The sequence below is a fragment of the Micromys minutus genome, assembly GCF_963924665.1.
Source record: "Micromys minutus genome assembly, chromosome: 11".
Classification (NCBI taxonomy): Eukaryota; Metazoa; Chordata; class Mammalia; order Rodentia; family Muridae; genus Micromys; species Micromys minutus.
The window spans coordinates 51761868-51777313 of NC_137980.1; the positions used below are offsets into that span (position 1 = coordinate 51761868).

At 46.1% G+C, this 15446-nt stretch overlaps 1 protein-coding gene across 2 annotated transcripts in view; it reads left to right on the forward strand.

Moving 5' to 3' along the window:
* Window positions 1-15446, forward strand: part of GSS (glutathione synthetase) — a 28850-nt gene that overhangs the window by 7086 nt on the left and 6318 nt on the right. The window contains exons 1-8 of one of the 2 annotated variants that reach the window (XM_080925040.1): window positions 1777-1805; window positions 3712-3857; window positions 6509-6584; window positions 6850-6989; window positions 7626-7742; window positions 12011-12091; window positions 12184-12261; window positions 13568-13634. In XM_080925040.1, coding sequence (XP_080781166.1) covers window positions 3790-3857; window positions 6509-6584; window positions 6850-6989; window positions 7626-7742; window positions 12011-12091; window positions 12184-12261; window positions 13568-13634 — 627 coding nt within the window. In that variant the 5' untranslated portion in view covers window positions 1777-1805; window positions 3712-3789. Of the gene's footprint in view, window positions 1-1776; window positions 1806-3711; window positions 3858-6508; window positions 6585-6849; window positions 6990-7625; window positions 7743-12010; window positions 12092-12183; window positions 12262-13567; window positions 13635-15446 lie in introns of those variants that run through there. The other variant, XM_080925039.1, reaches the window with a different exon arrangement.

Genomic DNA, 15446 nt, shown 5'->3' on the forward strand with positions numbered 1-15446 from the left:
CGGGTTTAGTTGGAGAATGTCGCAGAGAATACAGTTTAGGAATGTCACTGGACACTGAGGTGCAGGCAGTGTGCAGTGTAGCATTAACTGTCATTTATTGACCATTCACTGTGTGTTCGGTGTTACTCTGATCACTTTGGAATTGCTGACTCATTTAACCTTCACCACAACAGAGAAATCACTGCTGACTGAGGTCACCAAGGTCGTGGGAAGATTGGCAGAGCCCGACTCTAATCCTATGGAGTTAGGTTCCTAAGGCATGTCTGTATAATTCCTACCCTACTGTGTTTCGGGATGCCCACTAGAAGTAGTGATTCATTTTGAGTAGAGGTAAAACGGGGAATGATAGTCAAACTAGAGCTTAAAAGACAAATGGGGGACACCCCAAAGTAGAGAGAGGGCAAAAATGTTCTAAGAATACAGCTGAAAGGCAGAGCTGGCCAATGGGTGTAGTCAGGTGAGGTCAGACAGCCAAGCTTTTGATTCTGGGTAGAGGGGACTGTGACCTTCAGCCTGTAGATCAGGGCAGCAAACTGACCACACGAGGGCTGAAGGTTTGGCACCTGCAACATTAGACAGTGAGTTCATTTTGAACAGATGTCACAGGAGCTAGGTGCATTGTCCAAAAGCACATCCAGTGTAGAGTAAGGCTCCTTCCTCCAGCCACCCTTCCCTTCAGAGGCAAGACATCTTCTAAATTTTGCTAGTGTTGTCTTCTTTCTTTTTTCAAGAAAAAAATTAGCAGCATTTTTATTTTGAAATATTTATTTTATGTGTTTATGTGTGTGCTCAAGTGTATGTATGTGCACTAGCTACAAATGCCCGAAGAGGCTTCAGGTCCTCTGGAAGTGTAGTTACAGGTGCTTGGGGGCTGCCATGTAGGTGTGTTGGGAGTTGAACTGAGGTCCTCTGCAAGAGCAACTGGTGCTCTTGACTACTGAGCCATCTCTCCATCCCCATGCCAGCCTTAAAAAGTCAAAGCCAACACTAAAGCAGTAGGGTATGGGGAGATGGATCATTTCTTGAAGTACCTGCTGACCAAGCATGAGAACCTGAGTTCAGACCCCAGAATTCATCCTTGGCACAGCAGTGGGCACCTGTAACCCCAGATTTCACTGGTTAGCCAGCCTGTCAAATCTTTGAGTTTCAGGTTTACTGAGAGACCTTGTCTCAAAACATAAAGGTGATCAATCCAGGGAAAGACCTAACCCTCAATATGCATGCACTCACCCATACTAACAAGTCTATACACCATACACATATGCAAATTACATAACAACAACAACAGAAAGTTACCCAGCTTACCTATACAAATCAAACTGGGAAGGTGTGGTAGCACACGCCTGTAATTCTGGGTGGTGGCATCAGGGAAGCAGTTCAAGCCTGAACCACTAGATGGCTCAGTGGGTAAAGGCACCTGCCACTGAGCTTTAGAAGCTGAGTTTGATTCCATAGCCTAGTGGTAGAAGGAAAGACTCCCAGAAACTGTTCTTTGAACTTTATATACATGCTATAGAACACACTTGTGCACAAACACACACACACACACACACACACACACACACAATATAGTTTTTTTTTTTAAAAGAGGCTCAAGCTCACTCTAGCCTACAGCGAGGCCACCTGCTCTATGTGAGACCCTGTCTTCAAACAAATATCAGATCGCCTGGTAGTTGTTTCTCCTCCATCTCACTGTTCCTGTTGTTCCCCTGGTGACAAAGCAGAGCGTTGTTGTCATATGTGTGCTATTGTCTTCTCTAGGAAGCGAGAGCTGTGTGTCTCAGCCTGTGGGCAGCAGAAGACAGGTGTGTGCTATTCTTCCTAAATTCAAGTAGGCATAATGAGCTCTGGGGTCAGGACACACAGAAGCCTTGGGGAAAAAACTCTGAGAATTTTTTAGATTGGGTGAGACTTGAGAGAGGCAGTTTTCCACGTCCTAAAGCCCTGCACTTTGGGTGCTGGTCACCTTTTACATGATCTGCAATAATTCTGATCCTGTGTTTTGTTTTGTTTTGGAGACAGGCTCTTTCTATATGTGTAAAAAGGAGATCATATATTTGTGAACATATATGTTATCATTATATTTAGCAGTGCACGTGTGTGTGTGTGTGTGTGTGTGTGTGTGTGTGTGTGTTCCATTTGTCTTGGGGAGAGGACTAGGTGACTCAGGCCAAATTGAGACACACTTCTCACCATGTACCTTAACTCTCTGATTTTGATTTGTTTATTTATTTATTTTTTTGAGACAGGGTCTCTCTACATATCCCTGACGATACTGGATCTCACTTTGTAGGTCTTGAACTCATAGAGATCTGCTTTTCTCTGCTTCAAGTTTGGGGATTAAAGGCATGTGCCACCACACCTAAGAGCTATTTAGAGCTCTTTTGAAATGTGTATGATTATTTATAATATCTAGTTCAAGGTAATTTTTTAAAAGATTATATAAAAGGCAGGTTTATTGAGAAGCTGCTCTTGGGTGGGCTAAATTCACTGGCCCCAAGGACCAAGGGAGGTCACCATGGGGGAGGGGAGAGGATAGGGGAGAGACAGAGAAAGAGAGAAGGGGGCAAGAGTACACAGCTTAAGGAAATTTTTTTAAGTATATTAATAAGAGTTCTAAGATGGCAGTGGTGGTGCACACCTTTAATCTCAGCACTCAGAGACAGGAAGTGAATCTGGGTTCAAGGCTGGCCTGGTCTACAGAGTCGAGTTCTATGACAGCTAGGGCTACATACACAGAGAAACTCTGCCTCAAAAAAACCAACAGCAACAACAAAAACAAAAATAAAGAGAAAGTTCTACCACCATAAACCCATTCTACCATAATGGCAAACTGATATTAACCAAGAGGGTAAATAATTCAAGTAACAGGGTCTATTTTTATCTGCCAAGTTCCAGTTCGTTTGTTGTTGGACATCCCAAGAGGCATATCTCCCTTTTAGAATAGCCGTCCTAAATGATACTTGGATTTCATGACTGTGTCAAAGTCCAAAGAACCCAGCATGCAACTAAATGCCAGCCTGTTAACCGGAGTCACCAGGACAAGGACAGAGTACACAAAGACAAGGGCATGACACTCCTGGCTTCTAGTTGGAGAGCCACAGTTCATTTTAGCTCCCTACCAGGAGCCTTTTCCCTTTACCCCAACTAGAAGGCCAGGGGCCTCTGTGTGAGCTCCTGACATGGGGACAGACTTTGACATTAGTCAGTTAGGAACAGGAGGGGAGTGCAGTTATATGGCCAGCATGTGGTTTGAGTGTGTTAGAGTGGTTTAGTCACCATCCTGGTTCAAATCCAAATACCAGCACCTGAATATATTTTAGACCTATTAACTTCTAACTCAAGCCCTTTGCTAAGTTTGAATAACCAGTAGCACCTTCCTCACAGAATTTAATGATGAACCTGTCTGAAGTATTCAGTACAATGATTTGCAAGCAGTAAGCACCTAATAATTCTTGTGGGAGGTTTTTGTGTGTGTGTGTGTGTGTGTGTGTGTGTGTGTGTGTGTGCCTCTCATTTAAAGAAAATCCTGTAGTATTGTCACAGAACCTGGAAACCGCCATTGTACCCTTTCTTGCTTTTTTCTCATCTCTTCCCTTCGGGAAGTGACCGCTACCCTGCAGTTGTGTGCTTAGTGCCTGTGGGCCTGACTTTTCAGCAGGATACCCATTCACAGCTGTTCTATCTCTGCCCCACTCTCTCGTTGATCAGGTGGTGACGTTCGCCCCATTCACGCTCTTCCCCTCACCAGTACCCAGTGCTCTGCTGGAGCAGGCCTATGCTGTGCAGATGGATTTCAACATACTGGTGGATGCTGTCAGCCAGAACTCAGCCTTCCTGGAGCAGACACTGTCTAGGTACTGAGAGCTGAGGTCTTGGAGGCCAGGGATGCTAAAAGCCTGGGATGGGAAGGCTGGGGAGCCGTGAGTTGTTGCTGTGTTAGTTGTCCTAGTGGAATGGGAAGCAGTTGCTCCTCAGAGGACATAAAAAGTAGAAAAGGAGTGAGGAGAACTGCCTTCTAATCCTGGCTCTGCTGCTTTTTTGTCTGGGAGGCAAAAGAAAAGCCCTCCTCCTTCTCTGAGCCTCAGTTTCTTCATCTGGAAACTGAGGTTGACTGAGATCGGGGGTTGGGGGGGCTGGGCGAGGTGGCTCAGTGAGTAAAAAGCACTTGCCCCGTAGCAGAGGACCAGGGTTCAGTTCCCAGCACCAACATGGTGGTTCTAGGGATCCAACACCCGCTTCTGGCCTCCTTAGGCACCAAATCTTTTATGGAATATACTTAAATACATACAGGTAAGACATTCATGCGCATAAAATAAAACAAAGGCCTAGAACCTGGGGTGAAAGGTGTCACCTCTTCAACGAAGCAAAAATGTGTCAAAAGGAGGCTAAAGCCTAGCTGGGGATTCTTCACCTTACCGTGGGCTAAGAAAGGCCCCAGTGAAAGCGCTCAGCCTCCAGAGAGGGCTGGCTAGGGACAGAGAGGCTTCAAGGCAAACTCCTTGCCAACTCCACACTGCTCCAGCACACGCCTCCTGTAACCAGATAAGCCCGTAAGCCTGGCATGGGCTGAAGCACCACGTCGGCCTGAATCTTGAGACGCATCAAATGTTGTGTTAATGACTTCCAGACTCTTCCTTGCGGTGCTTCTTGCTAAGGTTCCAGAAAACTGGGTGAGCTCTTAGCACGTGTTGCCATCCACAGCAGCTCCCTGGGCGAGAGGACGGGCTCACTTAGATCTGGCTCACCATCGTTTGTCTCTAGCCGAACAGAAGAGATGACGTTAGCTGTCTTATAATAAAGTGAAAGTTGCATCTTCAGTCAGCTCTGTAAAGGGGGCGTTCACGGTGCTGTGAGAGCTCCTAGAAAAGGGGCTCTGACCTGGACAGCGAACGTTTCTCCACAGAAACTCATACGAGGGTCACCTAAGTAAGTAAACCAGGATATGTGCTTTGGGCCTGAAAAACCTGCAGGCGCACAGCAAACTGCCCTGGTACTGTCATGGAGGAGGTGGGGACATATCTGCACGGTAACCAGAGTACTATGAAATGTTGACTTTAGGTCAGCTAGAAAACTTCTCAGCCATCAGTATTCAAGATGAATGAATACTTTTTTAAAAAAATTATTATATTTATTTATATTCTCATCATTGTCTGCCCCCGGTTCCCCTCCCACAGTTCCTCATCCCATTCCTCCTCCTCCTCCTTGCCTCTGAGAGGGTGCTTCCCCCATCAGCCCTCTCCCTTCCCTAGGGCCTCAAGTCTTTCAAGGATTAAGCACATCTTTTCCCACTGAGGCCAGACCAGGCAGACCTCTGCTACATATGTGCCAGGGGCATCGGACCAGCCCATGTATGCTCCTGATTGGTGGCTCAGTCTCTGAGAACTCCCTGGGGTCTGGGTTAGTTGAGACTGTGGGGGTCACTCTCCCTTTCAGCTTCGTCCATCCTTTCCCTAATTCAACCATAGTGGTCCCTGACTTCGGTCCAATGGTTGGGTGTAAGTATCTGCTTCTGTCAGTGGCTGGTAGAGACTCTCAGAGGGCAGTCATGCCCAGCCTCCTGTCTGTAAGCACACCATAGCATAGTAGTGTCAGGCCTTGGTGTCCCCCATGAGGTGGATCCCAGGTTGGGCTGGTCACTGGACCGCCTTTCCTTCAGTCTCTTTTCCATCTTCGTCCCTGCAGTTCTTTTAGACAGGAACAATTCTAGGTCTGAAATTTTGACTGTGGGTTGGTAACCCCATCCCTCCACTTGAGGCCCTGTCTATCTGCTGGAGGTGGACTCTTCTAGTTCCCTTCTCCAATGTTGGGCATTTTGCCCCCGACCCCCATTGAATTCTGAGTCTCTTACCTCCCAGGTGTCTGGTACTTTCTAGAGGGTTCCCCCCCAACCCTGCACCTCCTGAGGCTACATACTTCCATTCATTCTGCTGGCCCTCTGGGCTTTTCTCATATCCCCACCTCCATATCTAATCCTGTTCCCCTTTCCCCTTCACCTTCTCTCTCTCACCCAGGTCCCTCCTTCCCCCCGCCTCCTGTGATTATTTCCTTCTAAGTGGGATTGAAACCTCCTCACTTGTGCATTTCTGCTTGTTACACCTCTTACGGTCTGTAGGTTGTATCCTGGGTATTCTTTACTTTTTGGCTAATATCCTCTTATCAGTGAGTATATACCATGCATGTCCTTTTGGGTCTGAGTTACCTCACTCAGGAATTTTTTAAAAACATACTGTTCTTTACTTTTCACTATAAGCCTATGTTGTAAGCATCGTTATTTTCTTCTTCAGTTGAACAAATTAAGGTAGAAAGGTAATAAGATTCCCTGAGGTTGCCTAACAGCGGTGACAGAGCTTGGGTTTGCAGTTTATCTGGCTCAAGGGTACATTGTTAGGCACTATTTTCTCCTAGGTTGGAATGGGTATTCAAAACCCAGAAAGGACCCAGGAGTGGGACTCCTTGACTTGTAGGGTCTCACATATCTTAGAAAATGTTCTCTTTCCTCCTCTAGCACCATCAAAAAGGATGACTATACTGCCCGTCTCTTTGAGATCTACAAGCAAGTCCTGAAAGAGGGCATTGCCCAGGTAACCAGTACTAGTCCCGCCTTTGTCTGGCACTTGTCTTTTTTATTGCTGGTGGATTTTTGTTTTGTTTCTACTAGAAGAATTGGCCTCAGTCTTGATCTCATAGGAATCTACCTCTGACCAGTCACTACTGGGCCTGCACATGACCAGTTCTGGGATGACAGAATGATCCTTCTGAGTTCTCCTTAGCTCTATATAGTACGATATGACTTGACCCCAGAGTGAGCCCATGGCCAGTGTCCTCAGCCTTCGGTTCTCTCCACAGACTGTGTTCCTGGGCCTCAATCGCTCAGATTACATGTTCCAGTGCAGCGCAGATGGTTCCAAAGCCCTGAAGCAGATTGAGATCAACACCATCTCTGCCAGCTTTGGGGGCCTGGCCTCGCGGACTCCAGCTGTGCACCGGTAGGTTCCTAGGGCAGTATGGACCACATTTGTGGGGAAGAGCTCAATGGGCCAATAGTCACTGGCTAAGCCAGAGATCTCTTACTGTGACGACTGTACCTTCCCGAGCCACGAGTCATGTGTTCTTCACCTCTCCATTTTCTCCCCAAAGTCGTTTTCTGCTTCAGATCAGATCATTTATATATCAGAGAAAGAGGCGTCCTCATGGCGTATCAGCCCTGCCCCTCACTGTGCAGATAAATGCTTCAGGCACAGAAGATGATACCTTGAGGGGCCTCAGATAGGAAGGTCCTGAATTCAAAGCAGAGGGGGGTTGAGAAGCTTCTGAGGGCTGGGCCATGGTAGTAGTTTCCTAGCCATCAGGGTTGCTCAGGTCACTGTGATTCCATATGGATTCCATATAACACCTGGAGGCCCAAGGTAAGGGGTCTGACTCCCTTAAAAACTGAGTTGGGGTGGAATGGCCTCACAGGGTCTTCGGACTCCTGGGAGTACACATATTCTAGCTGTGGATCCTCCAGGAAGGGCAATAAAGTGCTTTCAAGCCCTTGGCTGGGTTTTGTTCCTATATGTATCTGAGAGGTCAAAGGTATTCTGGTCCGTCCAGTTACTGAGCAGCCATCTCTCTTCCAACAGACATGTTCTTAATGTCCTGAATAAAACCAAAGAAGCTTCCAAGATCCTGTCCAACAACCCCAGCAAGGGACTGGCCCTGGGGATCGCCAAAGCCTGGGAGCTCTATGGCTCAGCCAAGTAAGACTGGGAGGTGGCAGCAGTGCCCTGCCATTGTGTCAGCCGTGACAGCAGCCCCTCTGCTAGAGTCGTTAGGGGGTGAAGGGGTATTTCTAAATAGAAACACACGCCTTTAAATGCCAAACATATTTTAGTGGAGTTTTGGGTTTTCTTCTAAAATAAGAGATGTTGACTGTAAGTTACTGTCTCCTTGTTGCTTGGAGACCATCATGATGATGGACAGTGACTGCATCTTGCTGAAGCACTCTGGTGCCACACCTACATCTAGAAAGCGCCTGGTCCGCTGGCATTGAGTCCCATCCATGACTCTGTAATGTTCCCAGTTGGCTTCTTAAACGTCTTTTACATTTTACTGCTGTCAGTGAAATAGGAGTCCTCTGTTTCTGCTCCTTTGCCTTCCATTCCGCTGCAGTTCGGGGTGGGGGTGGGGAAGAATCAGGGATCCTGGCTGTTGTAATTGTGTGTGAAGGGTGTAAGGACCTCTTTGATCTAGGAATTTTATGGTGTCCATTTTGACTGCTTAGAAGTGTTCTTTTTGCTTTCTTCCTACTTCTCAACCATGTTCCAGATGTGTGAAGATGCTAAGTGACTCCAGATGGTTGAGAGGCCACGGCTAGCAGCTGTTCAGTGTCCGCATGGGACTGAGTTATACTCTAGTGAGCACTGAGTGGTTTCCATGCAGGGTCTCAGAACATTTGTGCAGAGGCAGTGCCATTTCTCTCCCTGCTTTACAGATAGAGGAGCCGGGGTTCAGAGAGGTACGGTGATGGTGAGCTGGTGGTAGAACTTAGTGTTTATATATAATTGTGCCCCACTAAGTTTCCAGAAGCCTCAAATTCTGAGCATTTACAAGCAGGACAAACAATGTCAAGTAGAATTCTCCACCAGGTTCCATTTTAAGAAAATGGAGTTGGGGGGATGGGTCACCTGAGAAACTGCAGATGAAAACCCTGCAGAAGGATCCTCCTGCCAGGACCTGCCAGGCCAACAGTAATGTAGGGAGGGAACATTTGTGTGTCCAGAGTCAGGCCACTGGTGGTGTCGGGCTCTGTGGCCTCTGAGCAGGGAATGGCATTACCCACTATGAGAGTGGTAAGGCTCTTCTGCTGAGCAAGCACATGACCTTAGTGGGTCTTCTCTCTGAGATCGTTTTCTTGAGCTGGGCGTTGCAATACACACCTTTAATCTCAGTACTCAGGAGGCAGAGGCAGGTAAGTCTCTACACATGCAAGGCCAGCCTGGTCAACATAGCCAGTTCCAGGACAGCCAAGGCTACAGATCAAGATCCTCAAAAATAAAAAACACACCTGTAATTTTAGTACTCAGGAAGCTGAGACAGGAGGATGGCCTTAAATTCAAGGCCAGTCTGAGCTTTGAGCTATGTAGTGGATATAATTTCTGGAATACACAGCAAGACTCTGTCTCAAAAGAAAGAAAGAAAGAGAAAGAAAGAAAACAATCCAGAAAAAAAAATTAAAATCTGAGAATTAAATTATAATTTTGTTTGCTTTTTTAAAACCCTTTTTGTCATGTGAGGGTCAAATCTAGGGTCTTATGTGCTCTGTCTCTCACTACATTCCAGTCTTGTTTGCTGTTTGGAGACAGGGTCTTGTTATATAGCCTACATTGGCCTTGAATTTGTGACAGTCCCTCTGCTTTAGCCTCCCAAGAGTGGAATTCTGTACCACCAGTCCTGATTATAAAATCATGACTTCAGCAAGGTTGGAGGATTCATTTAGCAGTTAAAAGAGTTTGTTGCTCATGCAAAGGACCACAGTTCAACTTACTGTCTATAAAATTATGATTTCAGTTTAGACAAATGCTTTTAAACAGTCTGGAGCTGGCGAGATGCTCAGGGAGTAGGAGTGCTTTTTGACCTTTCAGAAGACCCGAGTTTGCCAGGACCCACAATGGGTCATTTACAACTACCTGTATTTCTTACCTCCAGGAAATCAGATGCCCTCTCTAGCTCTGGGGGCACCTACATACACACGGCATACAGCCACAAAACCATGTACACATAAAAAAAAATCTTTAAGACAACAACAGTAAACAGGGCCTGTAGTTAGAATGAGCAGACTAAGGTTGGTTATTGACATTGAAAGGATGGGACAATCATAGATGAGTCTCAATTGGCTCAGGGTAAGAAGTTGACTGACCTGCTCAAGGACACACTACCAGACCCTGGCAGAGTCAGGACTAAGAATGTTGGGTCCTCTCTCCCAGCCAGCATGCTATTTCTAGTTCACCTTTCTCAATCAACAACTTTCCGAGTCCTGTACAGTCCAAATTTCTCAGAACTGAAGGCAGTGGGGGTAGAAGGTGTGTCCTTGAATCTGGCTCCCACTGTCTGGCAAGAAGAAAGGCTGACTTAATGAGCCAGGGTGCACAGTTCCATCTTAACCTGCAGCACCCAGGCTTCCTCTGTTGCCTCTTCTTGGAGGTGAGCCATCCTGGGCCAGGTGTCACCCTGCCCCCTCAGCAGAGGGGTTCAGGGTACAAAGTGACGAGCAAAACCTTTGGCTCTTAGGTCTCTCAAGACAAGATGGCGTATAAGAAACTACTTCCACTTTGTCTCATAGAAATAGTTTAAAGTCAGTTTTCAGTTTAAATGTCGTTATCTATCCTCTTGACTTGAAGCAAGCTTGGAAGAGTAATTCAGTCCAGTAGATAGAAGTCAGGCGAACACGGTTTAGACAAGAGTTTCAGCTAAGGTTGGAAAAAGCAGAGAAAGAAGAGGCTGATAAAGAGGTGAGAAATATATAGCATGCTAAGCCAGAGTCTGGACTTGCAGATGATCTTGCAAGAACCCACCAGCACAAAACAGCAGCTATAGCAGAAAGGGGAATTTGGCACTGTAAAACACTGCCTTATAATTTCTAGTTGGGGAGGGAGGAAAGGGCTTGTGTTTAAAACATGGAACATATCTTAATTGGCATAAGCTTTTTCTTGAGTGTAAAAGCTCCAGCTTCTTTAAGAAACTATTGGACGAGAGAAACAGGCCCAACAATTCTTAGCGATCCCATTACTACCGTGAGACCAAATGTGTCCCAGTGGACATTACAGAGCTGCTGAGGTCCCAAGAGACACTTGTTTGTAGTAGCCTCTGTGGAGTTCTTTTGGCTCCTTTGTTTTTCATGTAAGAGCTCCACTCTCAGATCATGTCCTTTACAGCCTGGTTGTGGAGTCATTATTAGCACCTGACAATACTGTGGTTGACTTACAAAACATTCCTCTGTGCTTATTCTCCAGACAGCTTTTTGAATCATGGTGTTATGTTTTCTGGTGCTTGTTTTAAGACAGGGTCTCATGTAGCCCAGGCCAGTCTTAAATGCCCAATTCTCCAGTCTTCACCTGAGTTCTGGGATCAAAGAGTGCACCATCACCCATTGCCCAGTTATCTTCTAGAGGAAAAGAAAGTGGGTATGGTTAGATGGTTTTAAATTTTGATGTCATTACAGCATCCCGATGCCTCCTTTCTTCACCACATTTTCCATTGTCAAGAAATGTATTGTTGGGGCTGGAGGGATGGCTCAGTGGTTAGAGCACTGACTGCTCTTCCAGAGGTCCTGAGTTCAATTCCCAGCAACCACATGGTGGTTCACAACCATCTGTAATGGGATCTGATGCCCTCTTCTGGTGTGTCTGAAGACAGCTACAATGTTCCTATATACATTAAATAACTAAATAAATACATCTTTTAAAAAATGTATTGTTGCCTCAAGCAATCCTAACTTGAGACAGCATCTGTTCTTGAAGGGAAGGTATATTCTGTCTGTCTGTCTGGTGTGTACATGTATGTGGAGGCCAACTCAACATCTAGTGTCTTTTTCAATCTCTTTCCATTTGTTTTTGAGACAGTCTCTCATTGAACTTGGAGCTCACTAATTTGGCTAGACTGGCTGGCCAGCAAGCTCCAAGGATCCTCCTGACTCTGCCTCCCCAGTGACGGGATGACAGACATGCAGCCAAAGCTGGCTTTTTTTTTTTTTTTTTTTTTTTTTTGAGTGTATTCTAGAGCTTGGACTCTGGTCCTTAGGCTTGCATGGCAAGCTCTTTTATTGACTGAACCATCTCCTCAGTCCCTCCTTTCTGTAGGATTGGCCTCAGATTCATGATCTTCTGGCCCTTGCCCAGAACCCCACGTGCTGAGATTAGAGTCTGCATCAGCAGGACGACTTGAGAGGCCATCTTCTCGCTGTCTCTAAAGGGAGCAGCAGGAAGGATAGCTCCACAGCAGCCCTGGCTCACTTATGCTCTTTCCGCAGTGCGGTGGTGCTACTGATTGCTCAAGAGAAGGAAAGGAACATATTTGACCAGCGTGCCATAGAGAACGAGCTGTTAGACAGGTAAGGGAAGGAGGAGACCCTCAGATGGCCCTGGTAAGAGGACCATTCAGAACGCACGTCTATTACCTCTGATTCTCACCCTTCTTTCCCAGGAAGATCCACGTAATCCGAGGAAAATTTGAAGATGTCTCTGAAAGGGCTTCTCTAGACCCAAACCGAAGGCTGTTTATGTAAGCATCCCAAAGGCGCCACTAGACAGCTCGATTAAGAACCTCTCTTGACACCTCCTATCACTAAAGAACTTTTCCTTTGGGAATATAATAGCTTCTTTTCTTTTCTCTTAATTTTTGAAATATCTCATCCTCCGAGGAAATTTTAGGAACGCTTCTAAAGGGATCTGTCAGAGTTGTTGATCTTCTGGATAAGAACAGCATCCTTAAAGATAGCCTTCGTTTTTCATAGAGAACCCTGAGGTTCTAAAAGTTTCCTTGCTTACCGTTGTGGTGAGTCAAAACAGGCCTGAGCAATTGGGCTGGGCAGGCAGGGAGGCAGGCTCATCCTCACCCATCTGGGGGCCATTCTGCACTACAGCCTGGACTTGTCTTCTGAGACAGGCCCTATTGTCTTTCCTGTGGGCCATTACTCTATAGCTTTAGTACCACATACTTGGGTTGAACTCTAGCTTACATAGTTAGACATAGCCAGGGCTCCACGTGGTGGCACAGGCCTTCAGTCTCAACACTCCAGTGACAAAGGCAGGCAGATCTCGGAGTTCTAGTTCAGCCTGGCTCCAGGTTCCAGAAATTTCCAGGTATATAGAAAGCTACATAATGAGACCCTATCTAAAAACAGAAGACTGTAGCCAGGTGTGATGGCACATGTTTGTAATCCTAGCGCTCGGGAGATGGAGGCAGGAAGATCGGGGGTTCTGGGTCATTCTCAGGTACAAAGTGAGATCAGGGTCAGCCTGGGATAGATGAGGAACTGTCTCAGACTTTCCCAATCTCACTTAAGATATTTCCAAACATGCTATCACCACAAAACCAAGTAGCTAGCTTACTTTTTAGATAAACTAGATACTAGGAAATAGGCCAAGGGCGAGGGAAGAAGTTATCTTAGAGCCAAGGTTTTGCACATCCCCACCACCAACAGTTTATGAAATCTTAGTCTGGTCTCTGCTCCTTATGCAGTAGAAACTCTAAGTGCCATTCTGTTTTGCTAATCAGGGCAATATGAGTCTTTCACTCACATTTTTGGATACATGTGTTTTTAGTGTTGTATGTTAACCTTGTTTCCTGACTGCCTTCGTAAAATAACTTTAGATCCAGAATATTCTAAAGCACCGTGCGATGCACACCTCTGATTTTAATAGAAGTAGTGGGTTTCTGTTGTCACTGGTTTTAGAGAACCTCCGTCCAGGCTTACTCTGTGGACTGCCACGTGTGCTTTGGGTGTATCCTGAAATCGACTGCACCACCAAACACGTCAGCGATAATTTACTCAGAAGCTTTTTTTTCCTTCTATCTTATGTTCCAGGGATAACCAGGAAGTTGCTGTGGTTTACTTCCGAGATGGCTACATGCCCAGTCAGTATAACCCACAGGTTGGTATTTTCTGTCAGACCATTCTGTGCCTCCAGGGAGCTGGAGCTCCACAGAAACCCAGCTCAGGCGTCACACCCATGAGTTCCTTCTCTCTCCCGGGACTGCTGCTGGCTGCTGCTGGAAACACCTTTCTTCTTCCTTTGGGCCTTTTAATTTTTTTTAAACCTTTCATTTTATAAGATCTAGCCATTTATACATTTTCTGGAGGTATACTGGCAGATTTTAACAAATATCTTTTTAAGAGGAAGAGCCCCAGGGTATACCATTGCTAACTTCCATAGTATGAAGTTGAGCTACTCAGTTTAACCACCTTGACCAGAGATGTGGGAAGAGATAGGTACAGCCAGCTCTCACTAGCTGATGCAAGCTGGTTCCAGGCCACCCACCCACCTACTTTTGTTTGTTCTTTTCTGTGGCTTTTGGGGTTGGGGGAGGGAGGAACAAGGACTTCCTTCAAGGCTGACCAGAAACTCAATGTAGCTCAGTGAGTGGCAGTCTCCTACCTCAGCCTTCAAGTTCAAGGCTTCTCTTACCATTTCACTCTCTGTGCCTCTCCCTTCTCTGAAGCAGAACGGTTTTGTTTGCTTGACCATGTTCTCATCTATATTCACGGCAATCAATATTACCTCATCCTGCTAACTACTGTGTAGTTTCGAAAATTATTTTCCACACATTTTATTTAACTCTTACAGCTATCATGTGAGACGTATAATTATTCCCATTACATGGATGAGGAAACTAAGGTTTGGAGCCATGCAGAGGCTTGTCTAAACTCTCTCAAGAATTTCCGAGGATTTCTGACTCTCAGGCTGGTGTATTCTGAATATGCCGGAATATGCCGTTCTTCTCTCCTGAAGTTAATGCCTGTACCATGGAAGAAAGGCCAAAAAAGCCCGACTTTCATGGACTTAAAAAAGAAAGGAAGGAAGGAAAGAAGGAAGGAAGGGCTGGAGAGAGGCTCAGCAGTTAAGAATACTTACTGCTCTTATAGAGGACCCAGGTTTGGTTCCCAACCCACACGGCAGTTTATAACCATCTGTAATTCCGGTTCTAGGAGATCACTGCCCTCTTCTGGCCTCCACAGGTGCCAGGCACACACACACACACACACACACACACACAGTATACATACATGCATGCAGAATAACACTAATGCACACACAATCACAATAAATCTCTTTTAAAAGTGCCTAACAAAAGAAGCAAGGAAATACCCTGGATGGTGAGCTGACTCATGGCCTTGATAACCTACCCAGCCTCTCCTGGGTCTCAGCTTCTGAAAATGAAGGGGCCCCTGTAAGATTTATAAGTTCACTTAGGGTCCGTTGGGGTTGAGCTCTGTAGGGCACAGCTCTAGTGAAAGTCCTTTGGAGATGTGGTTAGTGCTGGAAACTTGCTAACTAGAGAAGAGGGAAATTATCCATTGGGAAAATGGACTGGATCCAAGTTTCAGGACAGGGAAGCAGAGGACAGTTTAATATCAACTCGTAAGAGGAGAGGGTGAGCTAATGAAGGACAGGAAGTGCTGTATAGAGAGAGCAGCTCATGTGCTGGCACTAGGCCCATGGGCACAGCTACAGCTCTGTGACTTGTCACAGACGACTCTTCTTGTGCTGGAGTTTTGATTTTTCTGCTTCTATAAGACATCTTTCTCGTCTTGTGTTCTGGGCCTCCATGACAGCAGTTGACAGATGACTGGTGAAGATCAAGTCAAACTGTTGCCGTGGACAGCACTGGGTGAAGGCGGGGCTTGCGTGTTGGGCCTTAGCCTTGATCCAGCTGTGGACAGGTGTCCATGACCAAGTCAAGGA